Here is a 26,256-nt window from a genome sequence, read left to right on the forward strand (position 1 = left end):
TTTGTTCTCTAGAAGCAACCTTCTTATCGCACGAGAAATTTCCAAATATATATACAATTTTTTTCAAACACTTTCAGATTTTTTAAAATCCTAAGGCTTTTTGGTAGCAAAAATCCCTCTGCAATTTCTTCTAACATTACAGGTAGCCTCCCTAAGTAGCTGTGAAATAAAACATCTTGTAAATATTAGGCAATTGGAGAAGGCTATTTCTTAAATATTTCTAAATAGGACAGGTTGATTTCTTAAAAGTTCATCTCTGATAATATATAACATCAAGATTTAAAGTAAAATTCAATTTCTGAAGCCAGACAGACCCCCATCAGGAACAAAAATAAAAAGAAAATGAGACAAAGAAAGAATCTAAATGCAAATAGGAAAATACAAGTGTCAGATACTTCATTAATGACTGATCAGTAATCCTCTTATGTTCTTTTTTTTTCCTTTAACTACTATGCTAAAGGAACAATATATGCTGGATATCAATCTTGTATGATGTAATCATTTCAGCCAAACCAATCCTTATGCTGAAATTTCTGTTCAAATCAGAGCACAAGCTACAATGTTATCCTCCTTCTTAAGAGTTTTACAAGCAATATTTTCTATGCTGACAGAAAAAAGTATTTTTGTGCCTTTAAACAGCAGTGTCTATGGCTCAGTTGGTGTCACTAAGTGAATTGCATTCTATGAAAACAAAGTTATCAATATTGTTGTTAACTGTTACAACTTGGCATTCTCTAGAAGCCAATTTTGACAAAAGAACTGCAGAGTGCAGAAAGCCTGAATTTGCTTATCCTGCCTCAATTACAAACTGGGAGGAATAAAGCAGGTAAACTTGAACTGACTTGCTAAATACAAACTGAGCTTGTAAGGCTTCCTGCTGGAGCGTTTGGGAGCTGAGAACACACAGCCATTGCTCAAAGCAGCCTTACAGATGCTAAACCATTCAGCTTACCATAATAAAGATGCTGTTGAGAACTTCAGTTCTGCTCCAACAAACACAAACAGTATTTCAACACATATATTGTCTATTTGAAAATATACAGCCACATGACATGACTGCTGAAAAAAGCCATTCCATTTCCTGTATGAACACGTTGCATGCACACAACTCTGCATATTTTAAAACCTTGCATGATGGTGGCTACAATCTGTCAAGCAGTAAGTAAAACCTGTTTGTGCTAAAAGAGACAAACAAATAAGTGGTCCATGGCTGAACTGCAGCTTTGAGCAGTCAGCTAAGCCAAGCTTGCTATCACTGAACTTGCTTCTACCATGGGCAAACACTGATTTGCCACAGATGGCAGCCAATGTTCACCAGACCAGGACAGAACTTCTGTCTCCTGGCTCTCAGAATACTTTCCATTGTTATACATGAGTGCTTTGCTGCTATAACTGCATCCTGGTAAAGGAATTTATTTCTTCATTTTTCTGACAGAAATGGTTATTGAAGCAGGTGTTTGAAATGGGGATACAGCCTGAGGCTACTGCTTTCTACTACCATAGTATATACACTTTCAAAAGTTTTTCCCTTGGATGCTGAACTGCAATCAGAGCAAATAAAACAAAAAACCTGAAAAAAAAATTTTATATATATATGATATATATATAAAAATATATATATATTTATATACTATATCAATGACAACAGTTTTTGTTTTAATTTAGCTTTTGTGATTATTGCTTCAGTTTGCTGTGGTTAGTTTTTTTGGTGGTTTGGTGGTTTTTTTCTTGGTATTTTTTTTTTAACAGGCATATGATGACAGAAATTAAATAAGAAGATTGGATGGGGAAAAAAGGAGACCTGTAAATTGGAGGTTAGAAATTCATGCATACTGGAGATGGAAAAGATTTGTATATTCTGGTATTGACTGTAATTCTTTCTTATTGACACCATAAAAATGGAAGACTCAGGCCATGTTGAGTTAGCTGTCACTGGTGGGCATTGTTACCTTGATTTACTAATGGACTGTGCTTTCCTGGAAAGGAAGCCAGCATATTATGCTTTCAAACTAAAGCTCAAACAATAATTTGGAAAAAGAAGACCAGGAAACAGTTGACATGATGTTAGGAAAAAATTACTAAATTCAATTACTACAGCAACATTAAAAACTGCTCCATCTACTGGAACTAGAGAAAAATCAAGACTAATTAAATGTGCGAGTATCCATATAAGTACTTTTTCTGCTAAGTACAAGATATTTTTGAATATACTGGATATAGATGGAATTCAGATGCTATTGAAATGCGGTCATATTTTGTTTTATTTTCATTAACCTTTACATAATTAAAAAATTTAAACTATTAAACACACGGATACCATCTAGATGATTCAAGTGGGAGCTGAAGCTCAAATGCTTTAACATGTTAAAATCCAGAGAATATGGACTGTTCAAAAATTAAGTCAATTATCCAGGAAATGTCTGTGTTTAGGATGAACTTTATGTATTGAACAGTCCTGGGTACAGATTTACTGTAAAGGAAAGATTTAATTGTAAGAGGTAACAGCTTTCTTCTGTTAAAAATATACAAAAATATTTCTTCTACAACTAAAATATGAATAATGGCTGAGGCCACAGCATTGATGTTCACATTGTTGAGTGTACCAAAGATGTGAAATCAGACATGGAAGTTCTTTAAAGGCTAGCATATAATAAATTGCTTTCCATCTGACATAAATTTTTAAACTTTATATTACAAAATACTTCAATTATTGACACTGAAATGCCATATTCAAAAAGAATAACTTAATTAATATAGTTTTGCTGTGCTTTTATGCCTGGAAGAAAATCATAGTAGCACCTTTACTTTCTTCTAAATTAAATGCAAATGTAATTTTACACTAACTGTAAACACTGACTGACTTAGGAAGAGTGATTTGATTTTCTTCTGAAATGACTGAAGAACAGAGACTCAGTTTTATATAATATCTTAAAAATTCCTAAAAGCAATGTTTCTGCTATGGCTTGCAGGGAAAATAGTAAACGAAACAGATCACATCAGCTTCTTTTTCTGACAGTATTTTTGTGAGGCATTAATTCCTCCTTCCCTGGCGTTTGACTGGAGACCTGTTGAAAAGATGGTTTATCACTGAGTCAAAAACCTTTGTGGCCCCTTCACAGGAGACCAAATCAGCAACAGAATCCCCATACAGAAATAAAATTATTTTAGACTGAGAGTGTAAATACTCTCAAGGAATTGCATATTTCCCTGGCTGGAAGAGAAATTGCCAACAATGATGAAGAGGAAATAAAGCTACAGGTTAATTGAGTTATCTGGGTTCTCATAGTACAAATACCTACCAGATAATGAAAGACAGATAAGGCATTAATAACTCTACTCATTTGCTATCTATGTATCTTGAATGGAGAGTGCCTGTTTCATAAACTTCCTCCTTCTACCTTCTGACTCCAACAATGACAGATTTTCTGCTGAGTTCCAAATTACTCAGTCTAATACAAGCCAGTGTCACCATATCTATTTTCAGAAAGAAATAATGAGAAGAGGCACATGGAGACCAAACTTCTGTGTCCATGTTTGTATCACAGAGAGACAGACACGGATGCCCCACTATAACAAAAATATCATATTCTCTCTCTAAGCTCCCTTTTCTAAGAAAAACCCCTCTTTCTTATTAACAGTTTACATGAAAGACAGCAGTAGGCACAAGAAAACCAACCAGTTCTCTTTTCTATGCAGAATTTAAAAAAAAGAAAAAGTAATCAGGGACAACATGTAGCTAAAACAAGAGATGAAAAATGGGAATGATGTTCTCCCCTTTACTGTCTGCTATAGACAGGTATGACAAATTTTTTGCTCTGTAAATATGAACCAGATAATAACATAAGTTAAATATCACCAAAAATCATGAAACTAGTGGTTGTAGGTGTCACAGCCCTGATCAATCAGAAAGACAGACTTTCCTTCCTCAAGGTACAACAAACTGCTATTTGATTTTAAAAACATTTGTGCAGAAAAAGACAAGAATTACCCTAAAGTATCTATAATTGTTTTTTACCTAGACCTCTTTAATCTCTGCACCTAACTCTCAGAATTAAAGGAAACAGTCTTTAGGCACCTCAGGGAAATCCAGCCTGTCAGTAATAATTCATGAACACTTTCTCATCAATAATAGTTAATGCAAGAAGCACCATAACTCAACAGTGATTAAGCTCATTTGGATTACCACTGCCTAAGCACGGTGAGGAAAGGTTTAAAGAAAGCTCTATGGAAAAACATCAAACATTTTCTCTCAGAAAAAAAAATCCCAGTCTACTAGCACAAGGCAGTGACAAAAATAACTGAATGTGAAGTTCCACCTGCTAACTGCAAACCCAAGACAGCTCAAACATCTCGGGTACAGATTCACTGAGAGGAGCAGGGAAACCACGAGGGGATTTTCACCCACCTATCTGAATCACTTATTACTGCATATTTCCAACATTACTGTTGGGCTGTTCCCATGTGCCATGTTCACGTTATGAATACTCAACCCCTACACCAGAATGGGAAAAAAATTCATTTGATCTTGTAAAATTCTGGCAGATGATCAAAAAGAATAGGTAAAATAAAAACAGAGAAAAGAACAGATACTGGAGGAGACTATGAGTGGTCTTCCACTAAGTGAAAACAAATCCTACTATTATGTGACTTTTTTGAGAGATCCACTAACACTAGAAACTGGATGACTCACAACTACTTTTTCACGTGAGTTATAAAGATTCCTTGATCATTCACTGGTGATCAACCCTGAATTTTAACCACTTCCATTCGGCATGCAAAAATATCAATCTGAAACTCAAAATCCCTTAATAAAACTCAGATTTAATCCCCTTAATACAATCCTAAATTTCTGAACTCTTGAACAAAATCTTGCTTTTTTTTCCACGGTTTGTTTTGAACAAAGTTTTGCTGCTCTCCAAGTTAATTATATATTTGGTATATATATCGCACGTGAAAAATCAAAATCAGGATTTGCTTTCTTCTAATTGTTCACTTCTGCCTTCCTTAGGTACATCAGGAACTTGTAAATATCTAAAGGTTTGCAAGCTTAGTTAAAACTCCAACTAATAATCTATGAAATCCTGCAACTGCATGAGAAATGCTTGGATAGTTATTCTTAAATAACACAGTCCAAAATTTGAAACTTTAACACAGTGATCAGCAGAATAATCACAATTATAATTAATTTTGTAATGGTAACAGGCCTTTTTGTACTATAGCTACAGCTTTCAGTTTCAGCATCATTAAGAGATTCTTCAAATTATTTTTAAACATCCTTTTCCCTCAGGGTTTTCACTTATACCTAATTAGACTACTTACCCCATGCCATGCAATTCCCTATTGCCAAAACTGCTAAATGCTTCAATAAGAAGGAGGAGGGCAGCAGTGGAGTGAGGCAGATGTAATGTCATTGGTTAACAATAGAGGTGTGAAGCAACTGCTGTAATTATAAAACTCATTAATGCGCAGTGTTTAGGGGGAAAAACATCCCTGGCAGTAACTGTTGAAATGGCATTTCTTTTCAACACTACATCAGATTGAAAAAACCTTTCATTTTGCACCTTCAACGAGGCAGAATAGCAGTTCCACTAGCAATTATGAGAATCAACATCCACATAAAAAGTAAGCAAGAGCTGTCAGCTCTAATGGCATCCAGCACTCATAAATCCTTTTCATCTTTAAAACTGATACATATGGCTCATTTTGACCCCTAAGCAATTTCATTTTTAGTCTCATTCCTCTTGAGATTGTAAATGGATAACTTCCAGAACTTTATTATCATGAAATAAAAAATATAAAAAAAAATTAAAGCAAGATTAATGAACTTACAATTTTACAATCTCTACCCAACATTAGGGTCCTAAGTTTTATCTACAATAGAATATTTGCCAGTTACTTTTGCAATTCATGAATGCACACAGTTCAAATAGACAAATTCAAACAGGCAGCACTATGTTCTTCTTCCATCATTCCTGTTCCATATTCTGCTCATCAGCTAAGGCAGTGTTATGAAATGCTAACTCTGCTAATATTCTCAAACTTTCTTTACAAAATTTGTCAGAAGAAAAAAATCCTGACATGTCTAGATGCAGAAAATTTTCACTGGAGAGACATTTTAAAGAGACAGCAGCTGGAGTAAAGCACTCTTCTTGAATACTCAACATTTTATTAGTTAACTTCTGTTCACATGTGGGTATTTCTTCTTAAAATTTCAGTTGTTTTACACACAGCATATCTAGATATTGCAGATTACCATTCTGAATTCACCTGAACACACTGAATTTCATCTAGTGTAATTGCAATGTTTTCTGGCAGCAGAACAACAGATACCTCAGGGTCAGTGATAGCAATTCCCCTGTTTAGGCTGTCTAACAGTTTCCATTACAAAAGATTATTGTGGCCTTTATTTCTGAGCTGTAACACTCTGAATGTTTGCAGCAGGTGCTTTAAATTTATCAGGAAGAAAAGTCTCTGTACTAGAAAAGTGGTTTTCCTAGTCTCATAAAATGCTGATCAGGTTTTGTTCAGTTTCAAACTGTTAAATAGCAGTATTTTAACTTCCTGTATTTCTCGTCAGAGAAATTTTGGCAGCATGCCGAAACAATAATTAATACAAAAGTAAGATATATAAATACTGTAAGACAGGACTTCAAATTTTGAAGGTAACACTTAGAAATCAGAATATTACTGAACTTAGGCCACTTGTAGATTGTATTTAATGTAACAGAGACTATAATCATATAGAGGTAGAAATAAGTTCTCCTGGATAATATTCAGGCACTTCTTGTTTTGAAATATATTTGTAGAAGTAGAATTACACGATGTTGAAAAACGAAAATCTGCAGTTGTAACTATGTAAGTACTTAAAAAGGAAAATGGAGTAAACCTTGATTTTTTTGTGGTGAGAATGTAATACTAACACAGTGCATCATACACAGTGTCTTTGGCCTGGCATTGCACTTCTCTGTTAAACAGCCTCTAGACCGACTGTGGGGATGCTGTTATTGCAGGTTGTCACCTCAGGGACTGGGAAGTGGCTGGGAAAAGGGAAAGCAGACGTTTTAGGAAAGAGGTGTTCCTCACAGGTTTCCTCTACCCCTTAAAGCTGCCGTATCTTCCAGATTGTCCCAGGACAAAGTGATGGTCCTGCTACAGATTTAGTGTAAGCATCATTCCCATGGCATTTAATAATACACTCAACTCAGGAAAGACAAATATCAGATTTGTATAGATCCTGCACATTATAAAGGGATATTAGAAGAGAAGGAAGTGTATAAAGTAATTTTGATGTACTGATAAGATGAAACATTTTAAACATAAAAAATTATTCAGGTATGTTTCTCAAAACAATAAAAAACCAAGTTAGAGATTGGGGAGAAAGGCTCTTCTTTATTTTGCATGTTCTTTTTCAAATACTTGTGTTTTCAAGAGTAAAAAAAAATGTATTTTTAAGAAATATCAGCACTTACTGTCAGAATTAAGAGCAGTTCTTCAATATTGCTTTCAGGTTTCAGCTGGTCCTTGAACATCCCAATTGTTGGATGTTTCAAGTAGTAATAGGAGGCGATACGGCCGTACACCAGCGGCTCGATGCTGCGATTGTCCTGTGACAAGAGGAGAGGAATCAAACACAGAGCTCCCAAGTGGTTCACTGTAACATGCTCCTACACAACTGTGAAACATGTTCAGACTACTTTTAAGAGAGAACACAAAAAACAATTTAGAATTATAATTTAGCCACAAGAGTTTTCAACCTAAGTCTGACAGACTAACGTGTCCCATCAAGGAGTGTGATGAACAGCGTCTTGCTGTTCACAGCTCCTAGGAGTGTGTATCTCACTGAATCCTGTAAGGCACAGATTAGTCTTACCTCCCCAACTTCAATGCAGTAGGAGCCTTCCAAATCAAACAGGGATTTCTCAACAAGGCTTGAGAGGTACTTATTCATAGTGTCATGGCTCACATCATCCAAGTTATAGTAACTAGATAAAATGAGAGCAGATGCATTGCATGAATATTTTTTACAGTCTGAAGATTTTTAACAACAGTGTCTTCTAGGAAAGCCTTCAAGGCTTCTATAGCATACACATGAAACAGCAAATATCCATATTAAACAATTAAGCACAGACCTTTATAAAGATCAACAAGAAATCCATGATTCTTAAATGTTTGTGGGAGTAATCAACATAAGACAAGCATATGAAAGATGGCAATTGGTCCATCTATTAATAGAAAGTTTGATACAAACAGAACTGGACTGACTCTATTTTATTAGTGGGAAAATTTTCCTGCTTTCACAGGTACTCTTTCCTGATAAGAAAGTAAACAAGCAATGCTGACACAAGGCACAGTATTTTAACATCAAGATGAAGGTAGAACACCCACCCAGGAGAGCATCTGTCCTTACATCCTGCAACTCTGAAAGTAAAACTAGGCATGTAGTGACATCTCCTGAAAAAGTAAACTTATACCAATCCAAATGTTGGTGTTTGCTGTTATATTTCTGTGACATTTTATTCTCAAAGTTAGAATTGCTAAAAAAAGGAATATGGTATTTGTTAATGTGGTTCCTTCACATGTTCGCTGTGAGACAAAATGTTTAGGTAAACTATATAATCACAATGGCTTAGTTCTCTGTATGAAGGGAAAATGCTTATAAAGTGGGCCAAAATATATTTTCTTTTTATGTTAGTATATAAAAAAGACACAGTGACTGAAGTTTGCACTCTTTAACTGTACAGCTGGAGGGGTATAATTAGATTTTACTCATATAAACCAACATGATTTCAGTGAGAACTTTTACTCTAGATAGAAATGCAGTAAGCACTTGTGTCCCTAGATTCAGCAAAGGCACCAGATCTGAAAGCAACAATTAGGTTCAATTAGTAATGAGCATGCTTAGAAAGTTTTAAAATTTTGAATTTAAGCAGAGTAATTAAACCACACAATATCAAAGCAGAATTAAAACAAACATAAAATCTGATTATTTATTGAATTGTTAAAAAGCAGGACAAAAAAGGTAGTCATTGCTCATTTAATTCTGTCAAATACTGTGACAGAAATACACTACTGAAATTATGCAATGATGAAAGATGCTTCTTTGTTCTACCTGCCTTGCTTTACTAAAATTTACCATTGTTAGGATCTTGTACTCAGCATTCCCACTTGAAATAACCCCACTGTAATTGAGAGTGGGTTCTTTCAGTGCTATTTTGTGGAGGTGAACAACAGGCGGCAAAAGAGCATACTGAGATTCATTTTAGCCAATTTTACAAAGTTACTGCTGCACCTGAGTTTGTTTTTTTAAACTCCTTTCACTGTCACTGGAAAGAAATGTGCACCTGCAGAATGCTATTCATCTCAAGTATTTTAAATATCTACTTCAGGATGAGGTGAAATGTAATCACTGATTAAAAAAAGAAAACTTTAGACAACCAGTTCAGTTGTGGATGTTATATTTGGGCAGATGAATCCCATTCTCTGAGTTAAATTCTACATAATTTACTGTAATGCTGCTGTTTGCAGATTTCAAAAGATGGAATCAAATTTTATAAGCAACAAATGTCCTTATGTAACTGTTTAATTTACATAATCTGATTTGCATGATTATTTTCTTAAACAAAGTTTTTACCATACATCTCTTTAAATAGCAGCAGCATAACTGAAAAAGCCTGAATGCTAAATAGCAGTATTACAATGTCCAGATATTTTCCTCTTGCTATTAACTCCAAATTATGGGATTAATTCTCTGAAGCTTTGAATGTTCACTTATAATTGGGTAAAGTTGGAGTAAACCAGTACTATCAAAAGAAAAAGTTTTAAAAAATGTGTTCTGATACCAGCCAGCTACATGAGACAACAATAAAGCACAGATACATGGCAGTGGAATATTCAACTCTGTGACTTTTTATATGGTTCATGCTGAGATGATCTGAAAAACTTACACCACACCTACTGTCCAAAACCAAACCAAACTATTTGTACTGACTCACACATTTTAAGTAGTAGCCAGCCATATATTATCAGCCTCATGCAAAGAAAACTCATTTGTTGAAAAATTATTCTAATAGTGTTTTTGATGCAACCTGAATTTCATGAGTGTCCTTTTAAATTAAGTGATACAGGGATAATACAAAATGGTCAAAATTTCTACCCGCCCATTTTATTTGCCTGACATCACCAATCATATTTATTTTCTGGTTATTAGCAGGAATTACTTTGTCAAGTTTTGTTTACCTTCTGAAAATAATTGAGCAAAGTAGCTAAATAAGTTGTTTAAGGAGGTGAAAAAGAATTTCTATTTTATACTCCTAAACCATTAATGATTCATTATTAGTTCTCTAAATTGAATAGAATACTTCTGAAATGCTTGTAATTAAGGCACTTTGTTGTCACGGTATTCAGACTTCCACCATATAATTTCAGCACCTTTATTTGCAGTACCATGACACTCATGATGAATACTGATAAAACAAAAAAAAAGGAACATGGGCAATACACTGAAATTCTTTCATGAGAATGTAATTTAAGACACCAATTCAAACAGGTTTGTGCTCTTATTCTCTGCCTAATTTGCAGTATTTCACTGCAGTTAACTGAAGTCATCGTCACAGAGGAATTTATAATATATTTTGAATTTTTTTGTGAATTTTAAATGTACTGCTTTGTAACTTGAAGTTAAAGGAATGAATATGTAGCTCACTAGTGGAAATAAAACAATGTAAAGAAAAATCTTAAATGGTTTGTAATCTTGAGTGAAGTGGTACCAGTATGTTTTAACTACTGTCTGTAATGAGGCAGATATAATTTTGAGCACACCCACAGGAGCTTCTTGGTCATTCAGCACATTTTCCTCTAATAAAAATCAAAGCCATTCATCTTGAAAGACTGTTAAAATTATTAGTGAAAACAGAGGTATCATGACATTAGATTTCAATGCTCAGGAATAAATGCAAGTCGAATTCTGCATGTTGGTATGTTCCAAGTATAAAAACTGCATAATACGTGAGTTCCTCTATGAAGCTATATTGCCTAACGATTTAATTACAGATAAAGAATAAAAACAATGCAGTTTCATGCTCACTGCATTGAATCATCTAGTCATTAGTTCCCCTTTGCTATAAACAGACAGCCTACCTTTTTATCAGCACACCATTTCATTTATTTCACAGTGAAGCCCAGTTTCACAATAATTGACTTGTCAGAAGCTCTAATTTATGAGGCTGGGCTCTGTAAGCCTTCTCCTATATTGGACTCAACCTGCACACAAGCAGGGTTGAATATTTACAATGCTGTTAACAGGTGCTGAGTTGTTTAATGATTCTAATAGCCAGAAGCGTACTGAGAAAGCCAGCGGGATCACAATTACAGGCTGTTTGAACACAACAATTACTCGTCCCCTGAGAGGTGTGAAAGTCAAAGGCAGTTTTATCCTAACAGCATCTAGCACATGGGCTAGACAGGCTAACTTCCATTAGTAGTCCATAGGGAAAAAGCAGTAACAAACCCCTAGGTATCATAAAAATTTACAAAGTATGTAAAATTTAAACAATCAAAAGCTGAAGGAACTTTTTATTGTCTATTAAATAACATATTTTAAATCCCAAAAACTTGTAGAGGTTAGCAAGAACAACAAACTGTGAAACATGAACTTATTTCTCTAATCTAAGAAGTGTGGAATTTCATCAGCTGAGAGAGACAGAGAGACGTGCAGGAACATAAAATGCAGATGAAGTTACACAAAACATTTAGGATTTAATGTGAATGGTGGCAATCATTTCCTGTTTAGCTTATGTAAACCTGACCTGAGATCTCTCTGGGAAATTTTTCATCAGCCTTGAAATGGTCCTGCTATAACTGTCAATGCTGCGGAGTCATTTGTTACAGCACCATGTTTTTTATGTTCAGATTATACGGTGGTAATAGTGACACACATAATGAAAATCGGTGACAAGAGTCAGCCAAAAAATATTAAAGAAGAACCTCGCTAGTCAGTAGGTCAAATGCAATGAACAAATGCACAAAACAGCAAATCCACAGCATACACCGGATAGCAAGAAGGTGTGCTTTCTGAGATTTTACAGTTCTGAAAGCAAAATTTTGTTAATAACAAGTATGGGGGAGCACAGATAGTAATCTTTACTGCAGTCATCATTTATATTTACTTTCATCAGCTCCAGCAGCTGCCATCTCCAAACAGCACCATGGAAATGGTACAGAGTATATGGCACAACTGATGAATCTTCATAGCTAGAGAGAGATATGACCTTAAGTACCAACCCACTTCTGTTGTTAAGGCATTACTGACTGACTCTGTAGTCCGTGACTGGGCTGCAAAAAGGCATTGCAGAGTGCACAAATGCTGCAGACAGTAATGCCACCCTGTATTTTACCTCTATCATGTTTTCCTGTATCCATATCTTTGAGTATGCCAGGTGGGAGAAACAGATACATTGCTACCTTTAATCGGTTTTTAGTATACTGCACATTGTGGTCATTTAAGAGGAACAAAACTAAGTTCAATTTCTCTGATATCAGCAAAGTATTTACCCCCACATCAGTGCTTCTAATTATTTGCAAGATAGTTTATCTCCCAAGATGCATTCATGAGAGATGAGAGGTCATAGCCAAACATAAATTTACTCACATACTGATAAGATTTTTCTTTTTCATGCCATATATTCCAACAAATAATTTTTACATGTAAATCATATCCAAGAATAGGAAGAAAATTATGTGAATTTTCTTTCTGGATGGAGAGATGTGGAGTCTTCAGCTTTGTATTCTCACCTAAAATTGCAGCAGACAGGGAAGCAGGAGGCAGCTCAAATACTCAGCAGCCTGGGGCTTCCCTGACTGACAGATTCAGCAAACCTTTATTTGTATGAATATTTGGTAAAACTATACTGTGAACTACAATCCTGTACTTTTCACATCACTGTGACCCTAATAATTCCAAAGAAGAAACTCTTGTTATTACATTCATAGTAATGCCTATAGCTGTAATTTATTAAATATATATACATGCATATATATCAGCACATGCATATAGGTCTAAATGTCACTGTAAAAGGAAAAGTCCTTTGGCAAAATCCTTTGTGAAATATCTGTTCACCAATTGAAAATAAGGTTATTAATAATCACTGCAGTACAATATACTTGCACATTCTACCTTCTGTTAGTTTAGCTACTGTAAAAATTTTCCATTTTATTTTTTAATCTAAGCTAATTTAACTTCAGTGATCTCCTTTCTGACACACTTACAAATTAACACTAAAATTCTGAATAACTGTGATTATGTCACCAAAATACATAGGTATTTCATTCTGACTAACTTCTACCATGATATTACCTGGCATCATAATAGCAGAAAATATACTGGACCAGTATATAATCATAATTTGTATTCATATGTTTTATTCACATGCTCAGCTAATCATAATGAGAAAATGAAATTTAAAGTAAAACATAAATGTATGATAAGGGCATCATCAGTCTGAGACTATAATTTATGCTGTATTATTCATTCACTCAAAAAAACTAATATGAAGGGAAAAAAACCTCTTAATAATAATAATAATAATTCTCAGAATGAAATAATAAAATATCTTTTTTCAGGTTTTCACAATGAATTTACATATAAACTGGTTTTGTAAGTGTGCACATGTACACAGAGGCACTCTCATATATAAATACATAAATAGCCACACACATTTTAATAGTGATGTGATGTGTGCTCTTAGGATATCTAAAAATTAACTTTCCAAATGAAATCTGATTCTGCTTAACTTTACATGTGTTGTAAATTTCTATTTCTCTTTTACTGCACATGTATCTGGAAAACATCATAACCTGATTTACAGAAAATGTTTCTCATAGACATTCTTTTATAGAAAGTCACAATTATAATCTTTTATAAGGGTAAAAGAATGAAATACCCAAGGCATTTCAGCCAAGGAATGGAGATGGATGGGCCTGTCAAAGTAGCCCCTTGCAAAGAACAGAGCCCTTTGCTGATGTGTGTGATATAACCTTGCCTAAGTAAAGAACACAGAGACTACAGCTCCATGTGGAAAGGAGTGCATGTTGCACTTCTTGGCTGGAGTAGTACAGAAACTGTGAAGAGCTCTGTACTTAGGATTAACTGTTTTCAGGGAAGGGAAGAACAGGGAAAAAACTCTGGATATGGAGACTGAAACACTTTGATAATCGTTTCATTTGGACCACCCCTATCATTCATGTGTGATCTCCCAAACAGGACAAGCGTGACTAGCTGTGATGCATCTGAAAAAAACTAGCACTCAGCCACCCTCCTTCCCCAAAGCAACAGCTCCATTACACCTCTTATCTAGACAGTTATAACCCATTCCACAGAGCTTGAGAGGCAGGGGTTTATCAAACAAGAAAATTACAATGGTTTGATGAAAAGGGGTATTTTAACATGCAATGATTTTCCACATCATTAAAGCAATTACCATTAGAAGTTTAACAAATTATCTCAAGTTTGCTAGGAAAACTTTCAGGATGACTTCATGTTTAGAAGAAACCTGTATACTTAGAGGAAAATGATACTTGGATCTCTATCCCACAACAAAGGTAGATTACCATTACTTCAACAGTACAAATTGCAGGCATTCAGTAAGGCATTTTATGATACTGGATTGGAATAGGATGGGACAATCCTATGTTTGTTTATGCAGCTTTAATATACAAGTAGCTAAAACTGGCAATAAATGAGAATATAAATCTTCTGCACATGATCTAGGCCCATTATTTTGGGGATTTACAGCATCACATGCAATGACTTTTATGCCAATAAATCCCAAGGCATTTTACTAATCATGCATATGGGAATTACTTATTCACCACTAAGGTACAATCACCTGCTGTCTGGAAAATAGGTCTTGTTTCACAGTGGAGAGAAAGTCAACAAAATTTGGGGCAGGACAGAATAAAGAGCACTTCTGTCAAGTGACAAGGAATGAGTATTGCATAACCATCTAGACCAAAAACCTGAAATTGTGTTTCTATTCTTTTGAAAAAAAAATAAAACCACAACAAAACCCAAATGGTAAAATCTTTGGAATATTAAGAGCCACAAATATTTTTTGTTTGATAATATCAATCATTTCATATGCTCTTTTATGGCACAGTAAAACTCCATTACCATAATACAACTTATTCAGAGTTATCTCAACAATCACTGACTTCTCTTTGTAAAACTCTTCAGTTTTCCTTGGATGTATCTCATTCAAACACTGACCACGCTTGAACTGCTTGCTTGGTTTTAAGAAGGTCTGAAAATACCACAGATAGCAGGTCCAGGAAAACTTCTAACTAAGTTTAGTAACTTTAGATGAAACTTAAGACTGTAATCATGTCAAAGAATGGAATTTGTGCACATCCATTACATTTGTGCTTGGCATCTAGAAATGACATGACAAACTGTTTGACAGAGTAAATAATATCCTTATTTTTTTTTCCCTGCATGACTGAGTACAGAAGGAATGCTGAGTACCTGTGTGGATAAAGAGCTCAACTTGTCAACTGTTCCAACCTGTGTGTGTGGTGTTCCAATGCAAGACTCCCAGCAGTCAACATGTCAACCTCATACTAAAGTGGAAATCTTCTTTTATATTGGGAAGAGATTTCTGATTAAATCAAACAATATTTCTGTATTCCACACTTACCTTTGGCCTACATGCTGTGTCTTAAAAAAATATACCTACCACAGATACCACATGATCAAAGCTTACCAAAACCAAATCAACTACAGCACTTTACCAAAGCAATTCAAGAGCAAGACATCTTAAAGGAATAGTATTTATTCTTTATACACAAAAAGTAGAAAATATAACATTTTAAAAAATCATAATTTAACTCTCAGAAATACCCTTGCCATAACTGTATGCATTGTATCACTTACGAAGTAACAAAATTTAAAATGCTTTCTTTAGTTTACAGTTCTAATGCTCTGCATTTTTTGTTTCTCAAAAAGGAGAATTCTCAGCATAGGACTAGATACAGAACTAAAAACTAATAAAAGACTTAAAAAGGATTAAAGGAAATTATTTTATCACCTGCAGGGTCCCAGCAGCACTTGCCCATAAAGTACCTGGCAGAAAATCTGGCCAAATGCTATGGACATTAACATGACTTCAGAAGCACAACACACTGGAGTACATCTAGAAATATTTCGTGATCTAAATGGTTAATTCTTTATTTGCCACATTATTTCAGTGGGTGAATGATCACATGACAGGTAACACACTATTTACCCAAAACAGCCTTGTGGCAAAGGCAGGCTATACTGGTGGAACAGCTCAGAATGATCTGCATACCAGCTGGAGCTAGGCAGGATGATAGCAATCACTGAAAATATTGCACACATGGTTTCACCAGGGTACCCTAATGAAAGCAAACGTTATCACAGAGAAACAGCTGATAGTTATTCTCTCATTTATTAGGAAAATCCAAGTCTTAATAAATTTTCTAAAGAAAACTGAGCAGAATATATCAATGTGGTAGCTAAAAAAAAGGTATTGCATTATAAATATAATATCTGAAGGAATGTGATAATCTGGAATTTTATTTTAGGGATGCTGATGTAGCCCTCTCAATAAGGTTATTTTATTGCTGTAACTAAGTTGTAAAGTTATCTGCCAAAAAATGCATTTATATTTAGAGTAAAATTTATAAAAATATGTGCTCACAAGTTTTAATCCACATGTGGGCCAGCAATGCTCCTGCACTGGAGACTGTTAAGTATTTCTAGGCTCCAACAGCAAACAGATCACCTTTGGATCAACTCTAACCTCAAGCTACCTTGAGATGAAATTGCCTTTATATTGTGTACTCACGTTGGGTTCATTATAAGTCGACGGAAGAAGTAAGTCCAGGTGATGTAATCCATTGCATCCTGCTTAGATGTAATAGTCCCAGCAGCAATTTCAGCATTCAAGTGGTCAGCCAGCACCTCTAACAAGCTGAAGAACAGGAAACAAAAGGATTTAGCTGACTTTACAATCACAAAGACAGGTAATATATTTTGTAGAGCTGCCCATCAAAAGGTTTATTACTTTAATCTGAAAATATTATATATTTATCTTCCAGTAAAAGGGAAGAGGGGAAGAAGGAGGAATGTAATTGCAAGGTCAGTCATCTTCTTTACATGATAGTGGAATGAAGCTCAAATTATTTTTTGATTGGACCAAGAATGCACAAGTTTAAATCATTCATGGAACATATTCAGATGGAGCTACTCAGTGGTAACTTCTGAATATTGTATGTTGACCATATGATCATGCTGATTTAATCCAATAGAGAATCATATGGAAAGACAAACAGGAAATGAAACAGTGGCAATAGCTTAGCTAATACTTGACAAATACTTCAGGGCTATTAAAATTACATCAAAACTGCTTCCCCCGGATTTTGCCTCATCTTCATCCAAAAAAAAAAAACAAAAAAAAAAAGAATAAGAGCAGCTACTTTTACCCAGAAACCGAATAAAAAAAACACATTAAAATGATTCTTAAAAAATAAAATACTCAGTCATTAAACAGAACAAAGACCTCCATTAGAGTATCTAATGAGATCATGCCTGGCTAGAGTTCAATCAGAGAATAGCAAATATCCTTAAAGTTCAACTTAATTTTTCTTGTATTATATCCTTTTTTTTCTCCCAGTGTTCTTTTCCTGTTGCTAAAAGTAAAGAATAATCTGGCATGAGTAGCTGTTTTACTGCTCTGTGCTGGTGACTGCATGCTTCTAAGGGTCAGAACTGCAGGCATTCTGCACAGATTGTCCAACAGAAGCTGGACAGATGATTCAACTGCTATTCCACAGAAATGGATTTCTGGATTTTCTTTTGTTTCTAATTTGCTGTGTTTCAGGCCCATAATCAGGGAGAGCACAAAGACTCTTATGTGTTCAGTGATCAAGACTTAAATATGTAAACAATGGCTTTTAGAAAAAATGTTAATTAAAAAACTATGAAGTTTACTTTTACAAATTGGAAATACTACACAAAGCTAATAAATCTGCTCTTTGGTAAAACAGATGGGAAAGCATTCCAAAACTAAAAACCCCCCAAAAATCCCAACCAGTATCCCTTTGAAGATATGAAATACTTGATCATTAAAGAGGCCAAGACAAACCTAAGTTATGTGGTTTACAATGTACAGAGAACTTAACAAGATTGATATTAATATGTGACTCTTCATATGAAAATTTATCAAATATTCTTTTTTTATAACGAAAGATGGAATATATCAGAATTACAAAGTAAATACAAAACCACAAATGGAGTTATTAGTAATTTAGAGTATTTATAGTCTTCCAAACATGAACAAAGGTGTGATTACTACTGTTATAAGGAAGATATTTTTCTTTCTTTAGAAACACCACATCCCAAGGAATAGAGATATTTCTTAGTTTATGCTAATGCCATGCAGTCTGGATATATCATCAACATTTTAATCACACCACTCTTTTCACTCATTAGCTATTATTTTGAAGACGCTCAACTCCTAGACTTATGTGCTAAGTGCAACTTCTATGTTAAAAAATGTGTGGTTTCCTAAGGAAATGAAGTGTATGTTTCCACATTCTTTGTTTGCAAAAACTGCATGTCTGTCTGTGCACCACAGAAATTAAGTTCCAAATACACCAGCCCATTTCAACTACAGTTCAAAGGTGGACTGCACTCTCAAACTCCAACAAGTTTCCTGAGCAGAAACTCCAGATAATGGGACCAGATAGAGGTCCCATTATCACTTATGTTGAGGGATAAATTTTCCTTAGGAGAACAATACTGTGAATTCTTTGCCACTGAGAAAAGCTTTCAGTAATGTTCATGCTTTATTAGATCTCTGAGCACTGCTCCATGAAACATTCCTCTGCAGGAGACCAATGTAACCAGTTTAGCTTCTCATTGAACAACTAAGTTAAAATATCAAAATCAAGGCACAAATTAGATTATGCTGGACAGCAAACTTTGCATCAGCTAGGTTCCAAGAGGCTACAAAAAGGACAAAAAGGTGCTGTTTCTACACTTCTCACAATAATATTGCAATTTTATAGGGAAAGATATGTTAAAACTGTATTAGTAAGAGTTTACACCATGTAAACTTGAACTTTGAACTTTTAGAACTTTTGAGATTTTTAAGAATGTGTTATCTATAATGATAAAATATTCTAGGTTTAAAAGTGCTATAAACTCACCTTTTTTTTCTACTAGTAACTTGCCACAGAATTTTGAAGAGGATTTTGAGGATCATGGATAGTTGTCCTAAACACTGCCCTTGAAGAACAGTTTGTGCTTTCACATGTCTGAGACAACACCCCTAAATGGACAGGGACTTGTGGTATTAATGGAGTGATGAGCTCAGCAGTGCTTCAAAACTCATGGAAGAAAGAATTTTTCTACATAAAGATGGATAATTTCTTTTTTTGAATTATCTTCCTCTTGACCCCAGTATTTAGGACTTATCCAGCACAGGAATTTTGTTGTCATGTCCTCTATCCCTCATTTATAGTACTGCTCATAGTTTGATCAGCTTTTCTGATTGCTTTATCTTTACCTTGATTCCACTGGGAAAGGTTCATAAAGGAATTTTTTGTAGAAGTCTTTCTTAATATCATGAACCAGAATGACAGCTTTTCCTTGGTCATCAAACTGTGGTCTGCCAGCACGCCCCATCATCTGAAGCACATCTGCCAGAGAGACAATAATATGTAAACCAAATATTTGTTTGGATGTATAAAAAAATATATTTAGGTCTGCATAATGTACAATATAGGTTTTTTGCATTACTTTGGCTTTGTATGCCCTATTGGCTTTGACACTTGTAGGTTTCTTTTCCATCTCAGATAGTTATGATGAACTTCTTTCTGTCAGAGACAATCTTCTTGTGTACTTAAAGACTACCCATTGCAATGGAATCTAGGATTATGTCTAATATAAATTATCTTTACACTCCTTCCATTTCTCATCCATCCCTCATTTTATTACATGCAATTAAGGATGATGAATAAGAGAACTCATGAAGGCTACAATGACAATTGTCTATCATTTCCTAATTTTCAAATACTTGACTTCACACTTACACAAGTTCCTCATGTAGGCTTTTCTGCTAGATATGATTTCCTAGGTTTTGACTACTTTAGAGATAAAATGGCATAGGCAACTTCTAATTACTGAGCACAGTTTTATATTTACCACTTAAGTTATATTAGTTATTAGCACTGGAGTCGAGATGGTTTCATATTGCATGTTGTCCTTACATCACATCATAATATACAGATTGAAAAGCTGGTTCAGACATATTACCTACACACCATAACTTGTAAATACTAATTAAGGACTTGTGTAAACATTGAAAATACTAGTTTATGCGAAATATGCTCAACTTGCTACCTGCCCCCAAGGACAAGCATGCTTATCATGTATTTGTTAGTTTTCTCTTCATTTGAGAAGTGCATCTGCATAGGTAGCTTTGTGCCTCATTCACCATGGCTCTGAATCCTTCTGGTACCTGCAACTGCTATTTAACTTAGAAGAAACAGTGGAAAGCAATACATAAGTTTTATATCTTTATTTTACAAGTTTTAATGTTTTATGTATTTTGTATGAGCTCTATTACACCTGCCCAGTATGTGCCTTGCAGCACCTGGCATTTTGAAGTGATTTATTTGAGTTAATAATCAGGAAGCTTTTGGCCCAAAGCTCTGTTGAGGAAGGAAAATCCAGAAAGTAAAGAATGGGCTACATCAACTGAACCACAACAGGAGAAACAGACAGCCCAATTGTGAGATTTTAGTAACACATTTTCACTTGTGTACTGACTTGTGTAGAGAAAGCAATGTTTTTTATCAGTTTATTCCTTTTGTTAGCTTAGGAGTGACATTAGGATGTAAAATGAAACTAGTTTAAATCTGCTGCTTCTGAATAGTTGTGTGCACAGGAGGGTGATGGAACAATCTCTTGCTATTCTGTGTGGTGAATTAAATTGTGCATAATACCATATAGGAAATGGACTTAGCAAAAAGTGTCAGGAAATTATTTTTGCCAACATCCACTATGTAGTTATCCAAACTCAATATTTTCTTTACTGACTGTATGTTGCTTGGCTGCTTTTAACCACTGGACTTAAGTTCTGAAATATTAAATATGATCCAACTGGCTGACTAAATAAATGACTGTTAACTGAGACAAAGTCCTCCCCAAAACCTCTGACTTCACTCAAAGAAGCATTCTTGCTTATTTTGAAATTGCTGTACACTCCAGAATGATTCATTCTGCCCTCAGCTGTTTTCTTGTAGCCAAATGCATTCCTGACACAGAAAGGTAACTTCAGTAGGGAGAAGCCAAGTAACATCATGATGGAACACTGAAGGTATAACTTGAGGGCAGCATTAAAGACAGTACTGCGAAACTTTTGGAAGTATTTCAGGAAGAAATTAATTACATTTTCATTTTATTGCTGCAGCAAAACTGTACTACCTATCCATGGAAGTTCCAGATGCATAAATACTCTCTAGAAAGTTAAAAATAAAAATGCTTTAGGCAAACCACACCACATGTTTCTTCATAAAATAAGGAATCTGCATTTTCTGTTGCAGTGCAGACAACAAAATCTGAATGCTTCCATCACAGATGGTGGTATTCCATCCATCCCCTCCCCTGCCCTAAGTCTTACTGAAAATTCAGAAACTGAACAACACCGAGTGTTGAAGTTACCTGAATTAAAAAGGGTAATAAAGAATGAAAGTATCAGCATTCCCTGAAGCCTTTGTGTGGACTTGTGCAAGATTCCTACAACAGCATAGTAAGTCTGCACTGTTTATTGAGTCTCTGATTTCCTCTAAATACATTATTTTCTCTATTACTGATTTCTGACAGTGCCATGGATTCAACACAAAATTTAAAGCTTCCCTTGGTTGCTTCCCTTGCCGCTTTTCCCCATTCAGCAATGAACGATCGCCGCCGCTCCCCGGTCGGCACGAGCGCGACTCGACCTCGCGGCAGACTCTGCTCTCAGTGAGTTCACATCAGCCAAGGGCTGCCACAAAATACAAGTGTGCATGGCTGAGATCCCAGCTCAGACCAGAACCTTTGAAAAAGAGAGTTTGGTCTGGAAATTGATCCCAAGTTTCCTGCAGAGCACTAACCACTAAATTAAGCTCTATGATGGGTTACTTGAAGAAGTAACCCCGGTAGTATTTTCAGTTTGAGCTTTTTTTTGTGTTACTAAACTTCTCTCAGTGAAAAGACAGCGCATGGCTAAAAAGATGCAAGCTCTGTATTTACCTAACAAATACCATTTAGATTGTCCTTAGGTGTACGCATCACTAGCGTAGAATAGGAGCATTTAATAATAAACTTTCTCTTCAGAAAAGAGAAAGGGAAAACAGAACAGGAAACCTGGAATAAATTTAGCTTGTCCTCATTCTTCAAACTTAGTACCATCCAGACAAATATTCTCCCTGTCTGAACTCTAAAAAAAGTTCTTCCATGGTTCACTTTCTTCAGCTTGTTAAAAACACTGCAGAACTGTTTATGAAAACTGGAGTTTACTGGAGCCAGAAAGCAACAAAAGTCTGTATCAAGCCAGAAATTCAAATATTTAATTTAGCTGCTTATTTCTGAAGTATCCCTTATATCACTTAAGATACCAGGCCAGTTAAGGTTTTTCATTTACTACTAAGTGACTATATATACATTTTATTTTCTCATACATGTGTGATTCAACTGATGCATTTCAAACCATGGCTAAGTTTACTGTTAAAGATTTGTTTCTATTTAGAAAAGGTTTAAGAAATGAAAAAAACCTCAATGCTTGAAAAGTTCCTTTTAAACAATTACCTAGTTAACTAGATATAAAGCCTAGAGACGAGGCTTTATACTGTCCCTTTAATTGTTTAATGTCTATTTTGGGTGATACACATTAAAGGAGTTTAGCATGAAAAAAGATGCGTGAAACAGAAACACTTTCATTACAGCAGAAAATCTTAAGAGTTCTCTTACAACTTGCATTAAACAAAGAAAAAAACCCTTACCTCATTATCTTAGTCTTTATCCAAATTCAGTTACTAAATAATTGAGGTCATTTGCATATGCTTGAAATACATTTTTAGGATTTGAATATTTCCATAATTTATGTGAGTACCTGTAATGGGATAATCCACATAACGCCTTGTTTTTCCATCGTAGTATTCTGTTCCTTTAACAATTACTAAATGAGCTGGAAAATTTACACCCCAAGCTAATGTGCTTGTGGCAATAAGAACCTAAGACAAAATAGAAAGATTAATGAGGTATATGTAACAAAAAGCCAACTTTTAAAATTCCATGTAAAACTCATTACAGCAGGATTCAAAAAGAACATGTGTACCTGGATTTTGCAGTTCACAAATAATTCTTCCACAGTTTTCCTGTCCCTTTCATGCAGACCTGCATGGTGCATGCCTATTCCAAAAGCAAGTGTCAGCTTCAGATTTGAATCTCTAACTGTGACTATAATGTCATTCATCTGTAACAGAAATAATAATTGCATGCTTTAAAACAGATGACTAAGAAATTTTAAACTTTTTGGTTTCTTATCTTTAGTTTTTTGTTTTTGTAGGAATGATAATTTGCTTTATGCTGTTTATACAAGCAGGAAATCAGAGCCTTCTTCAGTCCCTGAAAAGACTGGATTTGTCTAAAATAATACTATATTAACAATGGGGGTGGAATAGAAAATGCCCATGACTTTATTGACATGCTAAGTAACACAGACAAGGAAATGAAAATGCTGAAAATATCTTGACAGGTCTGGCAAATACTGTGCATTCTGTTCTGTGTTTGTTTAATGCAATCCCTAGTATCAAAGGGGTTAGGACTGGTATAAAAACATAGCAAATCCCTGCAACCAGTAACATAATAACAGTCATGAAAAATATATTTGGCTCTCTCTAATGCCTTTGAACATTAGAACATTGAACATTATTCCCCAGTTTGATAATTTTGCATTTATTATTCATCAAAATGAAAAATAGAAAGATTTCTATTTACAGGCTGAAATGCAAATTAATTTGAAAAATTTGTTTGAGTGTGAGTTTGTAACTTATAGACTCAAACTCAGTGGAATCCAACCTCTATTCAGTGTGTTCATTTGAAACTTTCAGAAATTCAGATAAAAAGCTATTTTTATTATTATTACTAATTATTTCAAATCTGATGTCAATGGCTCTTGGGATGCTTTTTACTACTGTAATTTTAATTATCTTTTTTGCCTACATTTTCAAGTCATAACTTTGATAATAAATTTATTTATTTTTGTAGATGACCTCTGTGAAAAGCCTCTTAGTAAAAACAAATGAAACTGTCTTATTAAGTGATTCTGCCCTTCAAAATTATTTGTATTGTTTTATTTCTAAGGCCATTTATTATTTTATGTGATTTTAATATAATTATAGCCAGGAACTTTAAAATTTATGCTCTTATTAGTGGTTTCCTGGTGCCACCAGCAGTGGCATCATGATATTGCATACTTAGGGCAGAATCATTCGTGGTCATGGGAGGTATAGCCAAGGTTAGAGAAAAAACATTAGTGCAGAACAAGGATAACTGTGCAGTCAGGATAACTGAATAATTTGGACACAGTGTTCAGCCTCATCTCAGACTGAGTTCTCCAAAGGACTGAGACACGATAGCATCACATGACCACAGTGATATTTTCATTTCTATGTAGGACTCTGAGGTGTTTCACTTCTGATGTTCAAGATTGTAACCTCTCTAAATATTTCCTGTGTTTTATAATTCTCAGACCTTAATGTAAATAAAATGATTCACATCTCTAGACGCAAGTAACATGTTGCTACTATTAGAAAAAGAATCCTTAAAAGGCACCAGAATATCTACAGACTATAACAGCCTATATTGACGATTTTAAAACAAACAAACAAGATTTTGTAAATCAATCAATTTTGTCAGGAAGAGTAAATTGCAAAGCATTTAAAAAGTCTGTTTGTTGAAGTAATCTTGACTAACAGAACCACAACTGATGGCAGTAACAGGGAAACTAATTAAAACAAGAAATTGTTCAACTTTTGACAGATCAACAATTTCATCCGTCAATAGAAGCTCCTAAACTTTATTTCCCCTCGCAATGCAGTTGCCCGGATGTTCCTGAGAGTTTCCTGTACTGTAAGATGTGGATGTTTTGTAGTATAAACTGATCTAGCACATGTAAAATAAAAGGGTGCTTACAAGAGTGAAAGGGTCCATGAAATACTGAAAAGAAAGGGAGCAGAAAGAAAAAAGCCCAATGAATTGAGAAGTGAGGAGGGGATAAGTCCATTTAGGAAAGGGAAGCACGAAGCGGGGTAGATAAGTTGAAGAGAATAAAGAGATGAATGAAAGGAGGATATGTTAAAGGATAAAGTTTATCTATCTAGATACAATCACCAAACCTTTGATTTCTCTAGTCAACATGTAGACGTGTGACTTCAGTGTAGACAACATGAATTATTACCCATCTTAGAGAGTTTTTCTTTAAGACTAAAAAAGATCTGGGTAAATGGGAACACACATAACACATACTGTTTTCTCTACAATTATGACCATCAACATGCAATACTAAAAATATTATCAAACCTATTAATGATTTTTTTACTGCAGGTTTATTAATAGGTACTAGTACTGAATAGGCTCCTTTTGCCTATGTACACACTTTAAGAAATAATAACTATATGTATACATTGAACAGGAAATGAGGATGAAAAACTTGGAAAATAAAATTGGTAAATATGTGAAAAACAAAAAAAATGCATTTAGATTTTAGTCAGTTTCTGCATTAAAGAATAGACAAAAGATACTACATGGCTGAATTAATTTTTCTTCTCCCCACCACGAATCAGCACCTTATGATAGTTATGTCTTTAATGTAAGGGAACGAGCAAATTCCAAAGACATTAATTTCATGATTCACATCAAAAGAATGTGATATTGGGAAAATAATGAATCTAAACACCCTTTTCCTCTAGAACAATACAAGGATCAAATTAGCTGATTTGGCTTAGTCTATATTGATTAGACTGTTCCTTCAGCACACGCGGTTTTACACTGGGAGCTCTTTCCAGTACACAACCTGAGCTAAACCTTTCTGCCATAGAGTTGCCGGCACAAAACATCCTAAATTCACACTGCTGGGAATTTATTCAAAGATGTTCTTCTTGCTTTTACAATCAGTGGTGGTTATTTCTTTTCCC

The 26,256-nt window shown here is 34.7% G+C and overlaps 1 protein-coding gene across 1 annotated transcript in view; it reads right to left on the reverse strand.

The window, feature by feature from the left end:
- The window catches only part of ASCC3 (activating signal cointegrator 1 complex subunit 3), a 251,434-nt gene that overhangs the window by 32,546 nt on the left and 192,632 nt on the right, over positions 1-26,256 (reverse strand). Inside the window, exons 31-36 of the mRNA XM_058801018.1 lie at positions 23,397-23,534; positions 23,172-23,292; positions 19,584-19,716; positions 16,860-16,985; positions 7,871-7,982; positions 7,470-7,604 (exon numbers count right to left, since the gene is read on the reverse strand). Coding sequence (XP_058657001.1) covers positions 7,470-7,604; positions 7,871-7,982; positions 16,860-16,985; positions 19,584-19,716; positions 23,172-23,292; positions 23,397-23,534 — 765 coding nt within the window. The remainder of the gene's footprint in view (positions 1-7,469; positions 7,605-7,870; positions 7,983-16,859; positions 16,986-19,583; positions 19,717-23,171; positions 23,293-23,396; positions 23,535-26,256) is intronic.

This window comes from Ammospiza caudacuta, chromosome 3 (genome assembly GCF_027887145.1).
Source record: "Ammospiza caudacuta isolate bAmmCau1 chromosome 3, bAmmCau1.pri, whole genome shotgun sequence".
NCBI lineage: Eukaryota > Metazoa > Chordata > Aves > Passeriformes > Passerellidae > Ammospiza > Ammospiza caudacuta.